The sequence below is a fragment of the Epinephelus moara genome, chromosome 4, assembly GCF_006386435.1.
Source record: "Epinephelus moara isolate mb chromosome 4, YSFRI_EMoa_1.0, whole genome shotgun sequence".
NCBI lineage: Eukaryota > Metazoa > Chordata > Actinopteri > Perciformes > Serranidae > Epinephelus > Epinephelus moara.
In genome coordinates this window covers 8,084,982-8,104,983 of record NC_065509.1, presented here as the reverse complement: position 1 = coordinate 8,104,983, position 20,002 = coordinate 8,084,982, and the positions used below count along the sequence as shown (strand labels likewise).

Below are 20,002 nucleotides of genomic sequence, written 5' to 3'. Positions count from 1 at the left end.
AAAGCATTTATTTTTATACTATGTTAAATATTTGTCAGGATGTGGAGCTCACAGATGGAAGGAGAGTGACAGAGCTGAGCGAGTGAACTGAGGCAGAATCTTCTTAAGTGAAAGAAAGAGGCTGTTTCTGCAAACATGCAAGCTTACATTTGTCATGTCAGTGTGGCAGTGGGTGGGGTAAAGGGTGGGGAGTGGGGGTTAGGAGCTGAGCTTAGAGGGAAGAAGAAGCAAGGGAAGAGAAAGGACCCATCTGTTCCTATAGTGGCAGATAAAGAGAGACAGAGGGAGGACGGATGCAGAGGAGGAGGAGGAGGAGGAAGGTAAGCACAAAAACACTGTCTTGTTTAATGCTGTGTGCAGTTTATCGACTGGGCTTGATCTGGAGTTGGAGTGTTTTGACATTTCATGTAAGTTTATCTGATGTATGCTTGTGTTGTAGTGAAAGGTGTTAGATTTAGATGCTAGATGCAATATTGCATATGTCAGGGCCAGTAGAACCAGAGTGACTGGGCTTCTGTACAGCTATTTAGTCTCAAGGGAAAAAAGGAAAGTAAAAGTTTTAGAGCCTGTGCAGGACAGTACTTAGGATTTAGGAAACACTTGTCTGAGTCTGAGTATGGGCAACTAACCCCACAAGATTTTCTTTTAATCTTTTAAAGAAAGTCAGGTAATTAGTTAGTTAACTGTCCAGTTACAAAGGTTTCAGATTTACTTTCTAATTTTCTTCTCGAGTGACTAGAATGAAATCCTGAAGGAGATATGCAGATGCCTTGTTTGTATTTATTGTTTTGGTCCAAAACTGGTCAAATTCAAGTTTACTGAGTAAATACAATTCCGGAATCAGACTGTAAAGATTGTGGGTTCACAGTGACTCAAGTGTGATTCTGACTCCTGGAGTAGCTCATGCATTTGGTTGTGTACGTGCATGGGTGTGTGTGTGTGAGAGAGAGTGTGTGTGTGTGTGTGTGTGTGTGTGTGTGTGTAGAGGTGTATGAGGTGAAGTACCAATCCTCCTGTTCATCATCAGACATCAGTTGCTTTGATGTAGAAGGCACTCTCTGACTTTGCAACCAAATCTCTCCCCTACTCTTCAATCTCACAGGATCATCCTTTTTGTAGTCCTCCTCCTCCTCTTCTCCTCCTCCTCCTCTCCTCTACACCTCCTCCTGTTTCTCCTCCACCCCTCATAGTGTCTTTATTTCGTCCTTTCTCATATCCTCACTCTATTCTATTTTTCCTCCTTCACTTTTAACGAGGAGAGGGGTAGCAGAAATACAGACCGATTCAGAGAGGAAGGAAGGTAGGAAGGAAGGAAGGAAGTGTGTGTGTATGTGTGTGTGTGTGTGTGTGTGTGTGTGTGTGTGTGTGTGTGTGTGTGTGTATCTGTCTGTCCACAGCTAATCTCACATACTACTGGACCAATCAGCCTAATAGTTTGTGTGCACATTTATGACTGCTCAAGGACCTCTCATGGCTGCAGTGATTTGAAAATGTTAAAAAAAACTGTTTTATTGACTGTTTCATGCTGTCACCGACTGCTGACTCCTCACTCCTCTTTGAGCCAGGAAACATGCTGTGTCTTAAACCCCCTGGAAAACACGAGGTCGTGCACTGGGTAGCTATTACCTTTGTGTCTAATCTGTGCCAACTTGGGCGCCAACTAGGCGCTCAGGCAGTTTGCGTCTGAAGTTGTTAGGTGATCATAGACCATAACCAGCACTGTATCATACACTGTGTCCCAAATGGATGCAAGCTTTAGACTATCGTGCTGCATCGCGTTATATCAGGCACTCTCTGTCAACGCTGCATCCATTAAATATGGAGCTCTGTCAAGTCACTTACCTAGCAGCTGAAGTCCAAGCTGATCTTTTTCCAGGTGTTGTTTTTAAGTGTGTTTTAGGAGTAAAATATTGTCCACTGGACAGATGTAGAGCTCTGTGTAGTCCTGCACTAAAATGATCAACTTCTCTTCTGTATTTGTCATAGACTGATAGTGAAGAAAGGGAAGATACCTACCAGTTATGATTGGCTGTTTCTTCTTATACAACATGCGCTGGTTTTGCTGTGTTCCATAAGTTGAAGTTTGTTTATCTCAGGAAGCAGCCATTTATATATGCCAGGATGATGTTGCTTTTGCTTTTGATTGTGCCTTTCATGCATCTACATTGAAATCACTGTATTTGGGGTCGCAAAAAACACAGATGTGCATGGGCCCGTAACTAGCTAGTAGGAGCTGCAAGTCCTCAACAAAATCATGCAAGGAAAAAAGGCTAGACACAAGCCTTGCCTTCTGTTGAAGGCCACATTTTGGCCTTTGTTGTGGCTCAAAAAGTTTGATTGTGAACTGGAGCAACCGTAGAGTAATTCCATAGATGATATGTTATGATCCACAAATGTTAATGAGGATATGAAATCAAAAAATTCCTATTTTTGTTATCTTCACATTATCTTGACTGAAAGGGAGCCGGGAGGGACTATTGCTGTTGAGAGAAGTTTGCCTTCAGGGCTTTCTGCCAGGTTCAGAAAAAAGGTCATGATTTGGGTTAAACTGAAAAGATTACTTCCAAAAAGCACTGAGGACTTACTTCTCCCATGTGCAGCCGCCTGGCGAAGAGCTGCTCTCTACCCAGTGCACTTTCCTAGTATATTCTGTATTCTCTATTAACTTTCAAAAAGGGTCAATACGATATATCCCAATCCACAATAGTTAAAACAAAATACTTCCATGTAAGATTCATAGTTTTACATTTGGAAGAAAATTCAGGGGAAACTCTGGGACACTGTTCATCATGCAGTTTGTATAGGGTCATGGTAATTGAATAAACCTGTGCTCACTTGATGTGTAGTGTGATTAAAAAAGGTTTGCTTGTTTTTCACTAAAGAAATATGTGTGTATTATTAAAATCTCTCTCACAGGATACGGTTAATATTACATTCGATTAAAGGGAGAGTGTTTGCTGGTTTTTAACATCCTCCCCTTTTGACTCTTGCCCTCTACTCTCTTTGCTGCTTTAATCTCATTGCTTTAACACTGTCCTCCTCCTCCATTCATCCCTCCCTTTCATCCTTTCTTCTCTGCCCCCATGCTTTAACTGAAATGGTATACCCTCTAACTTAATTAAATGAAGCATCTCACTGACACGGACACAAACGCTGACATCCACCAGTGTCCTGTACTGCAGTTAGCGGTGCCCCTCCCCTCTGTAGTTTATGGTAATTCCAGTCCATCTTCTGATTGCATCTGGTATATTGTATCCCCAGTGGGAATATAGCATGGATGTTTCCCGTCAACTTCATTCACTGACTGCTTTAACACATTCATGCTATGGTGACATTGAATATCACACTGTTTTTCCTGACTTTGCAGTGAAAGAATAAAGGAGCATTGTTCAGTCATCTGACCAGGGGTAATTTAAGCACAGAAAGCCAAAGCAGGTTAAAGGCATATATTAGTGCATTCTCTAATGTTAGTGAAGACACTGGAGATAAAAGCCTACTGAAACATGTATTCTCTGTATTTGCATGTGTGATGGGGGACGCCCAGACAGGGTTTGACTAAAACTACTTTATTTAGACAGATTTTGAGCTCAAAATGTTGTACTTATAAAGTAATAAACCAGAGATTTTAAAGAGAGCATTCAATGGTGTTGGGAGACCTGCCACCTCTATGGTTAAGATTTGGTTGAGTTTACTCTATAATCATTTTCTTTTTGTAATAACAATGTATATCAAATGACAATTTGAAAACAATGTTAAAGTGGTCACATGTAGGCTAGTGATGAACCTACAGAGAACTTACAGAGCTTTGTTGAGAGTTTGAGCTCACTGTTTAGCTTTACTGCTCTGGTTCATTCTCACTGTTCTCAAAGCATAGGTCATTCTAACTCTTAACTTGTCCAGTGATGCAAATGATGCTTGGCCAGTGGCCCTTGTCCTTTAATACTGACACACTTAAGCAGCCTTTAGCATCTGTATGGGACGCACTGGCCCACTGTACTATAAAGAGCAACAAAAGGGAAGCAAAGGGCGAGAGGGACAAGTGGTGGATGGGTCAAAATAACACAGTGCTTTCAGCCAGGAGACTGCTGTTCATGTTCCATGTGGAACCAAAAGTCAAGGTTGAGTTGTCTTAACTAGTTTTAATTTTGACATTGTGTTAGTGATGCACTTACTTTTAACACATTATCACATATTACATTACATTATATTACATATTTTAACACAAACCATGATGTTTTTTCTCAATATCAACAAGCACTTTAGTCACCTAAATCTGAAAACAAAGTAAACCTACGTTAGAAGTTTATTTTGAAAAGATAGTACGCATGTAATGAGCGGAAACTGACACTCAGTGTACAAAACTGACACTTTAAAGGGGCACCTTGATTGGTATGTTTGACACTTAAGGCCACTGAACAGTGGTCAGTGGTGAAGAAAGTATTTAGATCTTTTACTTAAAGGAACTCTTACCTTTCTTGCATTTCACACAGCACTTCGAAAAAATTTGAACATTCACAAGTCCCGCCTCCCTCCAAAGCCCTACTCCCCCCTCCTCCACGTCCTACGTCCTCATTACGTCTATGATAGATGTAGGTGTTGGCAAGGTAACGTTAGATACACGGAAGAGGAGAGCGAGTGTAATGTTTTAACCAAGACAGGCAAACGCAACCCCGGAGTTTTAAAACTCAACCGGAGTCGGTGATGACTGATGAGTTTTAGAATAAGGTTACAGTGCTAACGTTAGATAGTAGCGCTAACGTTACTAGTAAGTGGAAATGCACAAGGAAGATAACGTTAATGTTTCAGAGGCTACGCTATAGTAGGCTAACGTTAGCCATTAGCAACTGGATGCTGTGTTGTCATATATAACATTATGAACTGAACTGGACTAATTTATTTGTCATTTTTATGGGCAGCACAAAAAACAAACTGACATTTCGCATACCCCAAGCCCTCTTGTCCAGTGAGCGGACGTTTGCCAGAAGGACGCTGGGAACAGCTGGTTTGATGGGGTTAGCTATTAGCCTAGAGCTAACCCCTCTGCGCTTCCCCCACTCACGCATCCTGTCACAGCACTGCCGGCATCTCCCCATCGGGACAGCTCCAGGTGAAACCACGGTCATCTCAGGGCTAGCTTGACGTAGCAGGCCAAGCTTGCTACACATCCTGAGCTCTCTTGGTTGTAGTGTTAGATCACTGCAGTGGTTTCTAACTCGCGACTGTATTGCACTGATGAATTTACTTCTTGTTGCACCGTGTTTACTTCGCCGGTGTACGCAGAGGCTGCCGCAAGCATTGGTTGCGCTGCCATGATGATTTAAACTTAGAGACAAACTAAAAATACCTGTCCAGCAGAAAGTCTGTGACCATCTCGTCCCTTTTTTATATCCAAAAGTGTCCCTGTTACTAAAATATCCAAAAGCGTCCCTGTTACTAGCCTGTTTGTTGTCTCACAGACTCAGGGGTGGAGGGGTGGGATTTTTCACACGCGGTTATGTCAGTCGGAGGCCTCCACATGGGGATGACAGACAGGACAGGAGAAAACTCCGACCAATCATTGCATTTGGTCCGAATGCAATGATTGGTCGGAGTTTTCTTAGAACCATATGAGAATGGTATAATTATGAATTTTTATTTCTGATGGAATTCACTTTCATTTCAGTGTGCCATCAGCTTATTAATAGCATTTTAACCTAAACAAAGAAAAGTGTAACATTTCCAGAAAGGTAAGTGTTACCAATATCGTACTATAAAGATACTCTGTTACTAGCAAAAGTCCTGCATTCAAAATTCTATGTAAATAAAAATACAGAAGTATTATCAACAACATGTACTCAAAGTTTTCAAAGTAAAAGTATTCAGTAGGCGGCGGAATGTCCCCTGTGAAAATTCTATTACTGTTATATATATATATATATATTATCAGATTATTTCTAATATATTAGCAGAATTTTAATGTTGTAGCTTTTAACTAGATTTTAACTAGTTCATACAACCTGTATAAATTGCAGTTTTCTGTTTGCATTCTTAATATCAAAGTATCTAGTAACTGTCAGGTAAATGCAGTGCAGTAAATAGTGAAGTGTTTGCCTCTGAGATGTACTGGAGCATGAATATAAAGTTTCATGAAAAGATAATACTCAGCTCCAGCAAACAGACACAGTAAGAGACTAGCTGATGAACATCAGAGAGCATTTAGCAGCTAAATGAACAGATATTTTGTCAGGAGTTGGTGGAGACCAAAAACATAGAGGAGAGTAAATATTGGACCTGCATTCATCAGGGGGACACAAACACAGCCCCAAATGAATGTTAATGTCACTCTTTAAATGGCCAAAAAATTACTACTATTATTACAGGTTTAATCCTTAATCTAATTATACCGTGGTATACTATATATACTTTGGTATGTTCTTGTAGTAAAAGTATTGGCCTCAGTTTCTACTACATTCTCCAGCTTTAGATTATGTCATTTTCATTGCTGTATTCTGACAGTATTTGCTGCTGCAATGGCTATTTGTCTCCAAATTTGTACTTTTAATTTAATTAGACTAATTAATTAATTGATTAATTATTTTTTTTTCTAATTTCACTCCAGGTATGGAAAATCATCTGAGACTTTGAATTCACAAACAACATTGAAGATTTCTCTTAAGTAAATATTTAATGCTAGAATATGCAACCAAGATGAGGATGTGGATTCTCTTTCTGTGCCTGAGCAATGGATGGACGCAACCAGCCTCTGCTGCTGATCCAACCCCCACACCCTCCTCTGCACCAGTGACACCCACTGAAGACGAAGGAACACAACTGGTGGTAAAAGAAACAGCATGAACATGTACAGGGAGCTAGGAATTCAGATACTGAAATGCATAGTTTACAGTGACCTGTGAATCACTGAGAATCAGTGTGTGCATATCTGGCTCTCAGCTTCAACTCATTTTAAGAAAACATACCTCAATATTCCCTATGCAGAGTCTTTCCTATATGTTCCCAGGGTCCTTTGTTCCCTAGCTCTGTATTTGCTTAATTTGACATGGGTTAGGGTTAGGTTTGTTAGAATTAGTCAACCGCTTAATTAAGAAAAGTTGAGAAAAGGAAAAATAAAGCTGAAAAAAAACATTATTAACATTTTAGGGGGTAGGAAATCAATAGTAATTGAGCCGTTTCAAAACTGGTTGAGATTAGGAAGGAGGTTTAGGGTCAGGTTGCTTTATTTATGAAATATTTTTGTTTGAAATGGGTAAAATTTCACCTAAATACAATAGGAGGGTTAATGTGTGTAAACAGAATGTTAACCTTGGGAACCCTGAGAACATAGCTATCCTCCCATTTTTGCTAATTAACACTAACAGAAGCAACACGAGTGATGATTATTTGGGCGTCAGCTTGCAAAAGACTTGTTTCCATTCTCCAAATGCAGTGGTGAAGGTCCAGCTCAGAAGCCATTTTTAGAACTTCACATCTGGATTTAGAGTTTGGATCCCAGTTAGTCCAGCTCGACTTATGATGTTACTGCATCTGACTTATTCACTTGAATTTGGGCATCCTAGATCTAAAAGTGCTCAATCATACAATCAATCATCATACAGTCAATCATATGCATGTATGAAACCTTGACTTTTAATTGAGGACACAATCTGATGCCATTGCCTTCAGTTTATATATGCTCAGATGTCAGTTTAGTTATACCCAGTCAAAACTAAAGCATTCTCATAGAACAGCCCTGTAATAAATCCTCTCATCGTGAAGGTTCTAATGATCAGTTTGTGTTGAAGCTGTTTTAGAAAAATGTTTATTCAACTGTGAGACATTTTGGAGTCTGCAGTTTGTGGTGCTGTTGAACTGTACTGCATTATACAGAAAAGTGTTTCTATTATTTCTGCCATCCTGTTTATTTCAGTAAGGGTAGGCATCATTTGTCAAACACAATGAGTCCATTCAAAGGCAAGGCAAGGCAATCTAATTTATTGAACACGTTTCATGACACAAATAAAACAATGTGCTTTACTTTTTTAAAGCAGGAAACATAAAAATGAACATCAAGCAAATGCCATGCAATGTCACACAATAAAAATAACATATAAACCCATAAAACCCAAACACACACACACACACACACACACACACACACACACACACACACACACACACACTTCTGTTCATACAGTAGGTCTGAAAAAACAGACAGGTTTGCTTGCACACACGCACACACACATATGCACAACACTCTAACACTGATCATAAGCCTGAGAAAACAGGAAGGTTTTGAGCTTAACTATAAATGTAGATACTTATAGATCAAAATTGTTGTAAAGACAACAATGCAAACAGCATGCATGCTAAAACAGCATGCTAACAAAGTGTGCATCGATGCAAATCCTGATATATACTAAGACCTACCTAATATTTATCATTTAAGGTATGGCGTCCACTCAGGTGCTCTGTGGGTGTGCTTGGCTTGAGAGAACATTTGGGTATGCTAGACTGAATACCTATCATTTATCCCGTTAGCTTGTTGGATTGATGTATTTTGAAATTTATGGGACGGAATCTTTGGATCAGACCAAACCTGTGAGTTTCCTCTATTTTCCATGCAACCCTGTTTACTTAAATGTTATAATGCTATGTCAAATATGTTTAGGCAGAGACATAATGGCTGCCGTGATTGTATTACACCTGGTATTAATATGTATCTTGGAGTGATGACAGGTGGACATCTTTATGTTAGTCTGTTTACAGTTGTCCTTAAAATGTGTCTCCACATGTGTCTCGAGTGACTTGTAATCAGATCCAACCTGATCTCACAGAAATACGTGAAATGACCATGACCACTTAACATAGTAGTGGAACACACCCCATCCGCCCACAGCACAATGCTCTTAAAGCCCTATGCTATCAAAAGCTATGTTTTTGTGTGTATACAGGAATGTTAAAGATATCATTGAGGAAAACGAGGTTGACGTGACGTTGTTGAATCAGGGAATTCGTGTGTCCACCACAAAAAAGGATCCTAATTGACTTTACATTGGCATTGTTTCCATGGTACCGGCATGTAATTTCAACCCATTATGTGCTGCCACCACAGAATGCAGTGTTAAGAGGTCGTGGTCATTTCACGTATTTTTGTGAGATCAGGTTGATCAGATCTCACTTCCCCACTCCACATGCTTATAAACATGTACGACATTTCTGTTTACAAAGACTAAATGCATTGTTGTTTTTAACCAGAGGCAGCATTGCACTTCCCATACTTAGTCTGCCAGACTAGAAGTCTGAGAAGAAGAAGAAGAAGAAGAAGACTGGAAAAAGACTGGAAGAAGAGTGGCTGAATGGATATATTCTGAACGCAAATGCAATGAATGCCAATGTTTGTCCGAACCTCCAAATGCGGTCTGAGCAATCAGATCTCAAGATGCATCAAGAAGGCCTTGGGTGCATTCACACCTGTGCTTAGAGCTGTCCACTTGTTAGCCAATCACCCAGATGCATGTCAGTACCAGGTGTAAACAGGGCCTTTGATCCAGGGTCAGAGACCCCCCCAACATGTACGTCAGCACTGACTGTTCAACCAGGACCGTGATTATTCATCTCGTCTAAGGCTTTGAGTTGCCTAAACATAATCATATAAAGCACATGGGTTCAGTATGAACATTTTGTGTTTACTGTGAACAGTTTGTAGATACTTTCAATATAGGTTTCCTTAGGGTTACCAGATGATACGTCCTTCAGATGACTACCTGCTCTTTTCTGCTCATAGGATTGGTTGATGAAGTATGGATACCTCCCACCCTCAGACCCCTCCACTGGTCAGCTTCAGGCCTGGACAGCTGTCACTAACGCTGTCAGGGCTATGCAGAGGTTTGCAGGCCTCAAAGACACTGGAGTTGTAGGTAAGAATTACAGATGGAGGCTGTGAAAAGTTGGATGCTTTGCTTTAAGATCCAACCTGCTAATGTGTAAGCTACTCCCTCTTGAATCTGGTGTTCCAAATCTGACTCCTTACGTCTCCTCTGGTTCTTGTTTGCTTTCATGTGTTTAGATGAGGAGACAACGGCGCTGATGAACAGTCCACGCTGCTCCCTACCTGACCAGGGTGACCCCTCCAAAATACCAGCCAACCAAAAGGGGGGCAACATGAGGAGGAGGAAGAGAAGGGCTATCGCCATGTGGACACGTCGGAACATTAACTGGAGGTTGGAAACGATTAACTTCTCGTAGTCTATACCAGATTATGATACAGTTCACCTGAACAAACGAGTATTTTCTATTTTTTAATTAGGATAATGAGCTTAGATTTTTACAGAAGCATATTTGTTTTCTTTAAGTGATGTAACTGGGTCTTTCCCTGTGACTCTTTCTTACACCAATAATCACACTCTGTTGCATTCTCAGGTTGCGTTCATACCCCACCTCCTCCCATCTGTCCCAGGAAACAATTCGCTCACTGGTCTTCTATGCTTTAAGAGTGTGGGCAGATCCAACACCGCTGGAGTTCCATGAGGTTGGTACATTTGTCTCATGCTGCATTAATGACATATGGGAAAGATGGTAGATATGAGTCCAGGTAGACTTGTGAAAAACTCTACCTGAGGCCTGAGTACCATCAGCTGTCCTTTCTATTGTTCTCTGTCTTCAGGTGGGCAGCCCAGAGGCAGCTGACCTGCAGATAGACTTTCTCCATGGTTATCACGGTGATGGCTATCCGTTTGATGGGGCAGGTGGTGCAGTCGGCCATGCTTTCTTCCCATCAGACCCTGCCCGGGCAGGAGGAGTTCATTTGGATGCAGAGGAGGAGTGGGCCTTCAGACAGCCAGGTGAAACATTGTTAAGAAAACCCCTGCGCAGTTCATCTTCTAATATTATTACATCTTTATAGCACAGTGACGTTCAGACTCTAACCAGAGTATGTGATTTGCCTCATTCCACATCATGTCTCACAGCAGCAATACCTCTCATATTCTCAAATTTGTCAGCTCTTTGGTCTTTTTGGTCTCAGTCCCAAGGTATCTTGGAAAGCAATGGCTTAATTTTCATCAAATTTGCCATATCACAGTAGCCAGAGGATGGATCCACTGATGATCCTAGTGATTTTGGTGACTCCTTGACAATTCCTGTAGCATCCTCACAGCAAATTCCTACAAGAGTTACCAGCATATTTAATGACTCTGCACCTAACAATTTGCGTTCAGCAATGTTTAGTGCCTATAGATGACGTAGTACCTTTTTATGTAGCAAGATGAAATAAAGGATGTGACAAGGCTATTAAATGAAGGCTGGGATACAGTCTCTGACCGGGTGGGACATATTATGGGTATGATATGACACATGCACAACGTAACTGGAGCTGCAATGTTGGAGGGTTACAATAGATGGCACTAGAAATAAAAGTATGGTGTCTGCTCAGGTGCTCTTTGGATGTACTTGGCCTGAGAGAACATTTGGGCATGCTAGAATACCTCTGAGGACAAAACACAGACTAGAGTCTGTTGTGTATTAACATTAACATAGCTGCAAAGCCTAAACCACTCTTTGCCATAACCAAAGTCTTTTGCTTACCCTAACCATGCCATAGTTGCCATGTCGGAGAAATAGAGAACTTAAATAATGTTGGCACTCAAACTATCATCTTTGTAAAAAGGATCTCTAATGGATTCCCACGAAATATGCTGATAGTGTTCATAGTCCCCAGAGAATTGTCACCTTCACATGCTTTTTCATTCACACAACTTGCTTCATAATGTAAAAGGTCAGTTTCCATGACATTTGATGGTTGCATTCATGCTCTCCAGTAGAAAAGCCGTCTTGAATAAGGTGACTCCAACTTGAGGTCAGACTTCACATTTGGTGCCTTTGTAGCCAGATTCTAAGTTAAGCAACTCTGTCAGTGTGTTGTTTGTTCTGTCCAACAGCTTCACCTTGTGGTATGTAATGCACATTGCATCCTTTAGTAGCCGCTTGCAATCACTCTCCTACCAAAAGTGAAAGATACATCAATCAGCTCATCATTATCTGTATCTGTCTGGCTTTCTATCTTCCCATCGTCGTCCTTCACCAGCCTCTGAGGGTACTGACCTGTTCACAGTGCTGGTCCATGAGTTTGGCCATGCACTGGGCCTTGCTCACTCCTCATCTCGTCACTCAGTGATGAGGCCGTACTACCAGGGTCCTGCTGGAGACCCCCTCCACTATCGCCTGGGACCTCAAGATCTGGAGCACATCACCCAGCTCTATGGTAAGACCCTTCTCACGGCTGTTATTATAAAGTCAGATTGTCCACCATGAAAATTTAGGTTGTGAACACATGGCCACTTGATGATTAAACCTGATCCTGGTTGGCATGTGAGGATGCATATACTGCTTGCAAGAACCAAACTATGGCATTAAAAGATCAGAGGAAAACAACGACATAATGACACTACTATGACCAAGTGTCTTCAGATATAAAAAAGGGCCACACAATGCATAAAATTAAAAATAAATGAGGACAGCTGTGCAGCAGTTGCGTGGACTGACCTCTGGTGTGATATTAAGGAAGTACAGACAGACAGTGGCATTTCTTGATGGTTTTATCCTCCACATTATGCTCAGATGTGAAAGCATGTATTGTAAAGATTCAGTGGTTATAAAAGAATTCTCTGTGATGAAATGTGTGACTGCATTGTTCAAAGAGTAGCTCTTAATTCATTTTGCCTTTGCATAATGTCATGCATACTTCCTCCAGCCCATCAGCAGCTCTTGGGCCTGACAGCTGTGTGCTTGGATACATAAACCTCTGTTCATATGCATCAGTATGAGGATTAACAGCTGCGTTGTAACATTTAATACATACAAAACAACAGTAGCTGATAAGGTCAACACTTCCCTTCAAATCTCTGCAACATTCATACGGGGATAGATAATGTGTCTGTGACTGTCAACAGTACAGTGACCAGGGGCGTTGGTGGCTTGGTGGTAGAGCAGGCGCCCCGTGTACAAGGCTGTTGCCGCAGCGGCCCAGGTTCGAATCCAGCCTGTGGCCCCTTGCTGCATGTCACTCCCTCTCTCTCTCCCTCCCCCTTTCACACTTGTCTGTCCTATCAATTAAAGGCTTAAAAATGCCCAAAAAATATCTTAAAAAAAAAAAAACAGTACAGTGACCAAATTGATGAGATTGCTTTATGTCTTATTGTAGATGATTATGACATCAGAATCTGATGCATTTTAAATAACTGATCACTGAAAGACACTTTAGGATATGTGGAGAAAGCATGGAATAATTACCATATTGCAAAAGAGAAAAAAGTGGTGTGTGGACACTACCAGAAACATTTGTATTGTATCTTTTCTGCCTGCATAATTATTGCTTTATCATTACTGTCAAGAGTATCGAGAGCTTTATTGCTATTAGGTTTAAAATTATTTGATTTTTGATTTAGGTAAAAAGAACCAGCTGCTGGCCACTGATGCTCCTCGCCTCGCCCCAGAGCTTCATACGCGTCACAGAGGCCACCCGCATCACCACACATATGGGTATGACCAACAAGATAAAATAGATTAAGGCACTGGTTCCTAATTTGGGGGTCATGACCCCCAACTAGGGGTCGCTAAGCTTCACAGGGGTCACAAGGCCTTCATTTTAAGGGGTTAAAGACAACTTTAGAGATGTCTGCCTTTCTCAAATTTAATGGAACTAGATGCCACTTGGTTTGTGGTGCTCAAAGCACCAAAAAATAGATTCGAAAAGCTCAACAGCTATGTCTCTTTTTAGAAATCATGACCTGGTTACTCAAGATAATCCACAGACCCTGTTGTGAGCAGTTTCATATAGGAACTATTTTCTGTCTTCCAAACGTCACCCATGCATCACCGTGCAGAAGGAAGCATGCATCTACTCATGGACGAGAGACTTGTGGCACTTCCTTCTGCAAGATAATACAGTTGACGGGTGTAGTTTGGCAGAGAAAATATAGATCCGACATAAAACTGCTCATAACAAGGTCTGTGTATTGTCTTGAGTAACTGGGTCATGGTTTCTGTAAAGAGACATGGCTGTTGAGTTTTTAAAATGCATTTTTTGGCGCTTTGAGCACTACAAGCTGAGTGCCATCTAGTTCCATTAGAAAGAAAAGACTGGTGAAAAATTCAAAATGGGGAAATGGACACTGCTTTAGATAGTATTGATTTTTTTTTTTTTTTTACATATGTTAAAGTTCATTTTTGATTTCATCCTTCCGAATGAAGGCATTAAGCTCTATCAGCCACACTGTGTTTTCTCCCTTCAGCCCCTCCATAGATCGCTGTAACACCAGTTTCGATGCTGTGGCAAGGATCCGAGGAGAGACTTTCTTCTTCAAAGGTCTGAATACACCGCAAACTGACTCATTAGGCATGTCAAATTAGAAAATAGAAAAGTAATTTGTTAGGATTAAAGCTGTCTGGCTCTGGTTAGCAGGATCACTTCCACCATAGCTTTGCTTCCCCTCCATTCTGTCGTCCCTCCAGGTCTAACAATGTGGCGAGTCAACGGTGGGGGCTTGGTGTCAGGTCGCGGGGCTTCAGTCAGAAGGCTGTGGAGGGGTCTACCTCCTGACCTTCCTCAGATTCACGCTGTGCTGGAGAGGAAGTCAGATCATGCCATCATCTTTATCAGTGGTATATTCCAATAATCCTAATACAGTATGAATGCTACGTTATTCTGACATCATATCGCACACAGGTTTCCTCTTCCACAGAGACTTAGTCTACACAAGCATGAATGAAAAAATGAGAGACTGAATATAGACCATTAAGAGGATAAATTACAGTTCACTGACTCAAAACTGAAGTAATTACATCTGTGAGATATCTGGATCAACTCAGTACATTTTCCAAAGCAATATCTTTGGCCGTACACCTACGGCACAGTTTTTCTTAGATACATGTGGAGTGAGTCACCAAACTGAACAACTGACCTCTCTAGGTCGTGTCTTGCTGCAGGTTCCCAGTTCTGGCTGTTCAGGGATCTGTCCCTGCAGGAAGGTTACCCTCAGCCCCTGTCTGCTCTCAGGATGGGGGTGAGCTTAGCTGGAGTAAACCAGGAGGAGGATGCCACAGCAGCAGGGAGGTGGGGCCTCATCTGGGACCCAGAGGAGGGCCCTGTTTGGGGGAACATGGGAGACACTGAAGAAGAGAAGCAAGATGACACCTGGACTCAGCTGCTCAGAGAGGGTGTCAGTGGCATCACCACAGACAGTGATGGTGAGGACAGCACTCATGTTTGTGCTTGTGTGTGATGATAGTTGTGTCTGTTCTTATAAGGACCAAATGCCCTGCCAAGAATGCCAAGGGAAGGCACAATTTTTTTATATGTCAGCCATTTACATTTTATGTTTTATGTCTGTCTGTGGATAGTGTCCCGACGGCTGTCAATTAGATCCACCCCTCGCTCATCCTCTCGGTCAAATATGGTCACTTCTGGCCCCCCCCAAAAACCAAGACAGTGACAGCTTAAATGCTTATTACAGGCATCTAACCTTTACAAGAATCCATTGACTTTGAGACACGGGAACTGGGAGTGCAAAATGCTAACTCATATCCAGGTTTCAGGACTCACTCCTGACCATACTCTTAAGACAAAGCCCATTGTACACACAGTGTAACATTAGTTGCTAATGCTTTCCACTGTAAAATGCACATAAACTGGAGCTGTTATAGATACCACTTTCCTGAATAAATTCTAGCCAGAGGGCCAGTCTGTATTTTGGGAAAACGAAGACACATCGATCTAGCATGCTGTTGCTAACTTGCTAACTTGCAGATTGATTGATGGGTGGATGTCGTGATATTATTGGTTGAAATTGGTTGATACTAGCTCACATAAGCACACACCATATTTTGTTTTGCAAGAAGAAACATGATCTGATTTTGATATATGAATATGAAAAAAGTTTTTTTTGTATTTTCTATCTGTTAGTACTATTAAACAGAATAGAATAACATTTATTCTAGAGATTCACGTATGCAGGTTATTGGTTGTAAAAACTTCTCTCCCTCTTCCCCAGGCTCTGTCTATCTCTTCAAGGGAGACTCCTACTGGAAGTTTACTTTTCCAGGCTCCTCCCTGCAGGACGGATACCCACGCTCCTCTACTGCAGACTGGCTGAATTGCCCTGACCCCTCCTCATCCTCACCTGTGGTGGATGACCACTCCTCGTCTCTGTCTCCGCCTGCAGGAAGACAGGAACTCAGGGAGAGATGGAGGGAGGAGAGAGAGAAGGAGGAGGAAGGAGGAAGGGGAAGGGACCATGGAAGGGACAGACATGGAAATAAACATAAAGACAGACAGGACAGAGGCTCACACATCTGGACACAATGCACTTGTCAAAATGGAGCTCTTCGAGACAGGACAGCATCTTTAACTGCTGGTCTGCTGATGATGATATGGACACTGTTGGTTATTTAAAGCTGCACAAGACAATAAAAGCCAGCTGTCTTATCAGGTCGAATCTGGAGGAAGGGCTGTAAAAGAGAACAGAAACTCATCTACAAACATTTACCATGTGCATTCATAATACCGTCCCTGCTGCCCATTTACCCTTATTTCCTCTCTTTCTGAGTGAGAGATGAGGTCACTCTCAGTATGGAGCTGGAGTCAGGCTGGTTAGCCTAGCTTAGCATAAAGAGTGGAAGTAGGGGGAAACAGCTAGAGTGGTAATTAACACTTTAAGAGGGAGTTACATAAACAACAGTTCATCCATCCACCCAGCATCTGTGCAGGGTCTCCCCATATGGCGCAGTTGCCAGATAAAATCAGCGAACAGGTTTCAGTTTAGTCTCTCGAAAGCCATAGTGGTAAAATTTTGCAACCTCACTGTGATGACAGCTGTTGCCAAGGAATAGCTCCAACACCTGGTTTATGTATGGAATAATCAAATGAGATACAATGTGTTATTGAATGAGCATTAAAGTTGTTAGTGAGTGAATTTTTAACAGAGCTAGGCAAGCTGTTTGCAGGTGAACCCTCTCTGAAGCCTTAGTTGAGAGAGTAGTAAAGTTCAGCGATGCTCTCCTGTAACAGAGTCAGACTCATGATGGACAGTTAAAGATCAAAATACAGTATATTCAGCAGAGTCAGACTTTGCCTTTTTCATTCCAAACATTCTTCTTCCTCATCAAAACCTGGCGGCTACATTACCCACAATGCAACTCCAGCAGTTTGTTTGGAGATTCCATGTGTTTTGCTAGTAGCAGTTAACATATCCTTGAGTCTATAGCCTGTAGCCTGCAGCGGAGATGAGCAGCGGGCCACAGAGGTCTAGTAAGATCACTTCTTTCTCACTCCAAACCTCCAGATTTTTTTTTCACTTTTCAAACTTGCAGTCTTCAGGCCCAACTAACGCTGACGTAAGTGACATCACTTGAGGACATTTATCAGACATCACACAGCTCCCTTTGGGGACACTAAGGGCTTTATACTACTTAGTTCACATATGCAGTTGTACTCCCCAACACCTGGAAACACACTTGGATTTGTAAAATCATGGAGTTCCCATTAAACACAGACATGATATTAATATCCAATTTCTCATCTCAAACATGGAGAGAGCAGATAAGCGTATTTCTCAAAATCTTGTATTATGCATTTCAATTTCAGTATTTCATATGGTCAGTTGAGAACGCTGACTGATTCTGTGTGTACAAAGATGTTAAAGCAGATGTTTTTATGTTGATGTAATATTCCGCTTTCATCAACCAGCCTAGCTAGATGGAACATCTGCTTTCTCATTTCAATCAGGATGAAAAAATACACAGAATAACTCCATCTCTGGTGTGATGTTGTTTGGAAGCCATCGACTTAATTCAAGAGCTTCTGGATTTTCACAACTCACAATGTGACTGATCTGGTTAAAATGTATAAACATTTTCTAAATGCATAAGGTTCCGATCACCACTTAAGCAAATGTCATCCTAGAGAGAACGTAAATGGAATGGTCAAAGTTGATATACTGACATTTGAGGTGTGTTGATTGATTTGTGTTGTCAGCTCATGAACAGAGTAACATGCAAGAAAACATTCCACCTTTAAAGTTGCAGGTAGTTGGCCCAGTGAGTGAAGTTATTTTTTTCTCAGTCTACAGCGGCTGCGAGAGGCAGCTAAACATCCTTTCATTTTATAGTTAAAGTCTACTAACGTATGTAAACTTGCCAGGGACTGCACGGTGGTTACGTAACCTTCAAAACCAGCCACAACTCAGCCCTGAGCAAGAGTGACGGTTCACTACTGACCAATCAACAAACTGCAGTGTTTTCAGCTACACCTTGGTACCCCAACAGTGGGGTGACGAAAAATGGGGAAGGTATTAATCAGTTCTGTTGGTAACATCCACAACACATCATGGAAATGGAAAAATAACCATTTTCATGTAATCTGAACTGAACTGAACTGAACTGCTTGGTGGAAATGAGTCTTTTATGTTACATAAAGATAGGGAAGAAGTTGCTCTGCAGCAGTCATGTGAATATAGCACCATCTGTCTTTGTAAAATTCTTGCAATGTAGAGGTAGTGTATATAACATAGCATTATTTATATTGTGTATTGTTGTTTTATAAAACTGTTCGTCCTTTGGTACACATGTATATCCATAAAATGTCAATCCATAATAAAATAGTAAAATCAGAACCAGCAATATATTATTTTTGTTACAATATAATTGATATAACATTAGAAGAGCATACACACGAGAATCAGAGGAGCACATGTGATGCTCTGGCTTTGAGAGGAGGTCCTATTTAGTTAAAGCAGATGTGCGGAACTTTTTACCATTAATAAAACTGCCCCTAGTTCGTATCACCCCCCCTTGAAGATCCGCATATTTATTTGAACCCAACAGCGACAAAAAAGCCTTTCTCTATATGGCTATTTAGCGTAGCCTCGCTCGGGTCGGACACACAGCGGAAGTCAGCAAACCAGAATACGGCACCCGAGGCGGAAGTGATTCTGCTCGCCCGCAGCGGCCCGCAGCGATTAAACCACAGAAGAAGGAGCCGTGTTTACAGTGTTCTTCGAGTAAGCAGTACGCAACGGGCATTGCTGAACACATAACACCTAACAGTTTTACCAGAGATGTATCTATGAGGACTTGGTTGTACTTTTGATGTCATGGCGGATAACGAAGGAGCATCATCTAAAATTATCTGTGACTGTGACCATGAACACAAATATACAGCAGGCAGTTGTCCTCAGTTTATAAGAAATTCAGAGCTACACCAGAACATTTATGAACAGGTCTTACTTTACTACTAATTTGTGTGTAACGTTAGCATGTTAGCATGTTTCCACTAATTACTTGGACTGACCTAACGTTAGTAGCGTTAGCTTTGCAAGCGAAGGCTGCAGGTAACAGCTTTGCTGTGTTAGGATTATGTTATGTCTTCACTGTGTATCTTCACATAAAAGAATACTCCGACGATTTGGGAGTTATGCCCTTTCTCTATCATTTTCATATTGAGACAACATGATATCTTTTTTGTGTCTGTACGTCCAGTGGCTGGGTCTCAGCGTTTAACATTGCGCTTATAGGGGGTCAGTACGTCCTGCGCTGTGATCCGCGGAGGGATACACCGGTGAGCAGGCACAGACGTAGCTTGTAAACAAAACTCAGCTGTTTATTTAGCCTGGCGATATCTCCGGATTTCAGTAGCTGCAATGGACGACTTTGAACGCGATTTTGAAGAGTTTCTTGTAGCGGACACAGATCCAGAGCCATACCTGTTTGAGCCGGAGTACACAGATGAGGAACTCCATGTGTTGTATGCTGAGCAGGCGAGAAGAGAGGCTGAATCCTCCGCTCCCATTTGGCTGCACAGAATGGGATTCGATCCTCCGCTCCCATTTGGCTGCACAGAATGGGATTCGGTGCTACCATCGTTGGGGAGATATATATCATCAGGAGGAAAAGCGCCGCAGAGAGTGCATCACAAGGAATGAAAACTTTGCAGCAATCACTAATCCTGGTGTGATTGAAACTTTCTTTCATGTTC

At 41.6% G+C, this 20,002-nt stretch overlaps 1 protein-coding gene across 2 annotated transcripts; it reads left to right on the top strand.

The window, feature by feature from the left end:
* The first annotated feature begins 252 nt into the window (after positions 1 to 252).
* Positions 253 to 19,470, top strand: mmp17b (matrix metallopeptidase 17b). 2 transcript variants are annotated; one of them, XM_050042508.1, is made up of 12 exons: positions 253 to 320; positions 6,599 to 6,816; positions 9,761 to 9,893; positions 10,043 to 10,196; positions 10,396 to 10,504; positions 10,640 to 10,817; positions 12,059 to 12,235; positions 13,419 to 13,512; positions 14,265 to 14,338; positions 14,485 to 14,634; positions 14,959 to 15,219; positions 16,023 to 19,470. In XM_050042508.1, the coding sequence occupies exons 2-12, from the start codon at positions 6,667 to 6,669 to the stop codon at positions 16,421 to 16,423; spliced, it is 1,881 nt and encodes a 626-aa protein (XP_049898465.1). In that variant the 5' UTR covers positions 253 to 320; positions 6,599 to 6,666; the 3' UTR covers positions 16,424 to 19,470. The 2 variants fall into 2 exon arrangements, with proteins under 2 accessions (XP_049898465.1, XP_049898466.1); XM_050042509.1 differs by lacking the exon at positions 253 to 320 and adding an exon at positions 354 to 407.
* The last annotated feature ends 532 nt before the right edge of the window (positions 19,471 to 20,002 follow it).

Coding starts and splice junctions, on each gene's coding strand:
- mmp17b (XM_050042508.1), top strand. CDS start 6,667: ATGCTAGAATATGCAACCAAGATGAGGATGTGGATTCTCTTTCTGTGC. Junction 6,817..9,760: donor ACGAAGGAACACAACTGGTG/GTAAAAGAAACA, acceptor TTCTGCTCATAG/GATTGGTTGATGAAGTATGG. Junction 15,220..16,022: donor CATCACCACAGACAGTGATG/GTGAGGACAGCA, acceptor CCTCTTCCCCAG/GCTCTGTCTATCTCTTCAAG.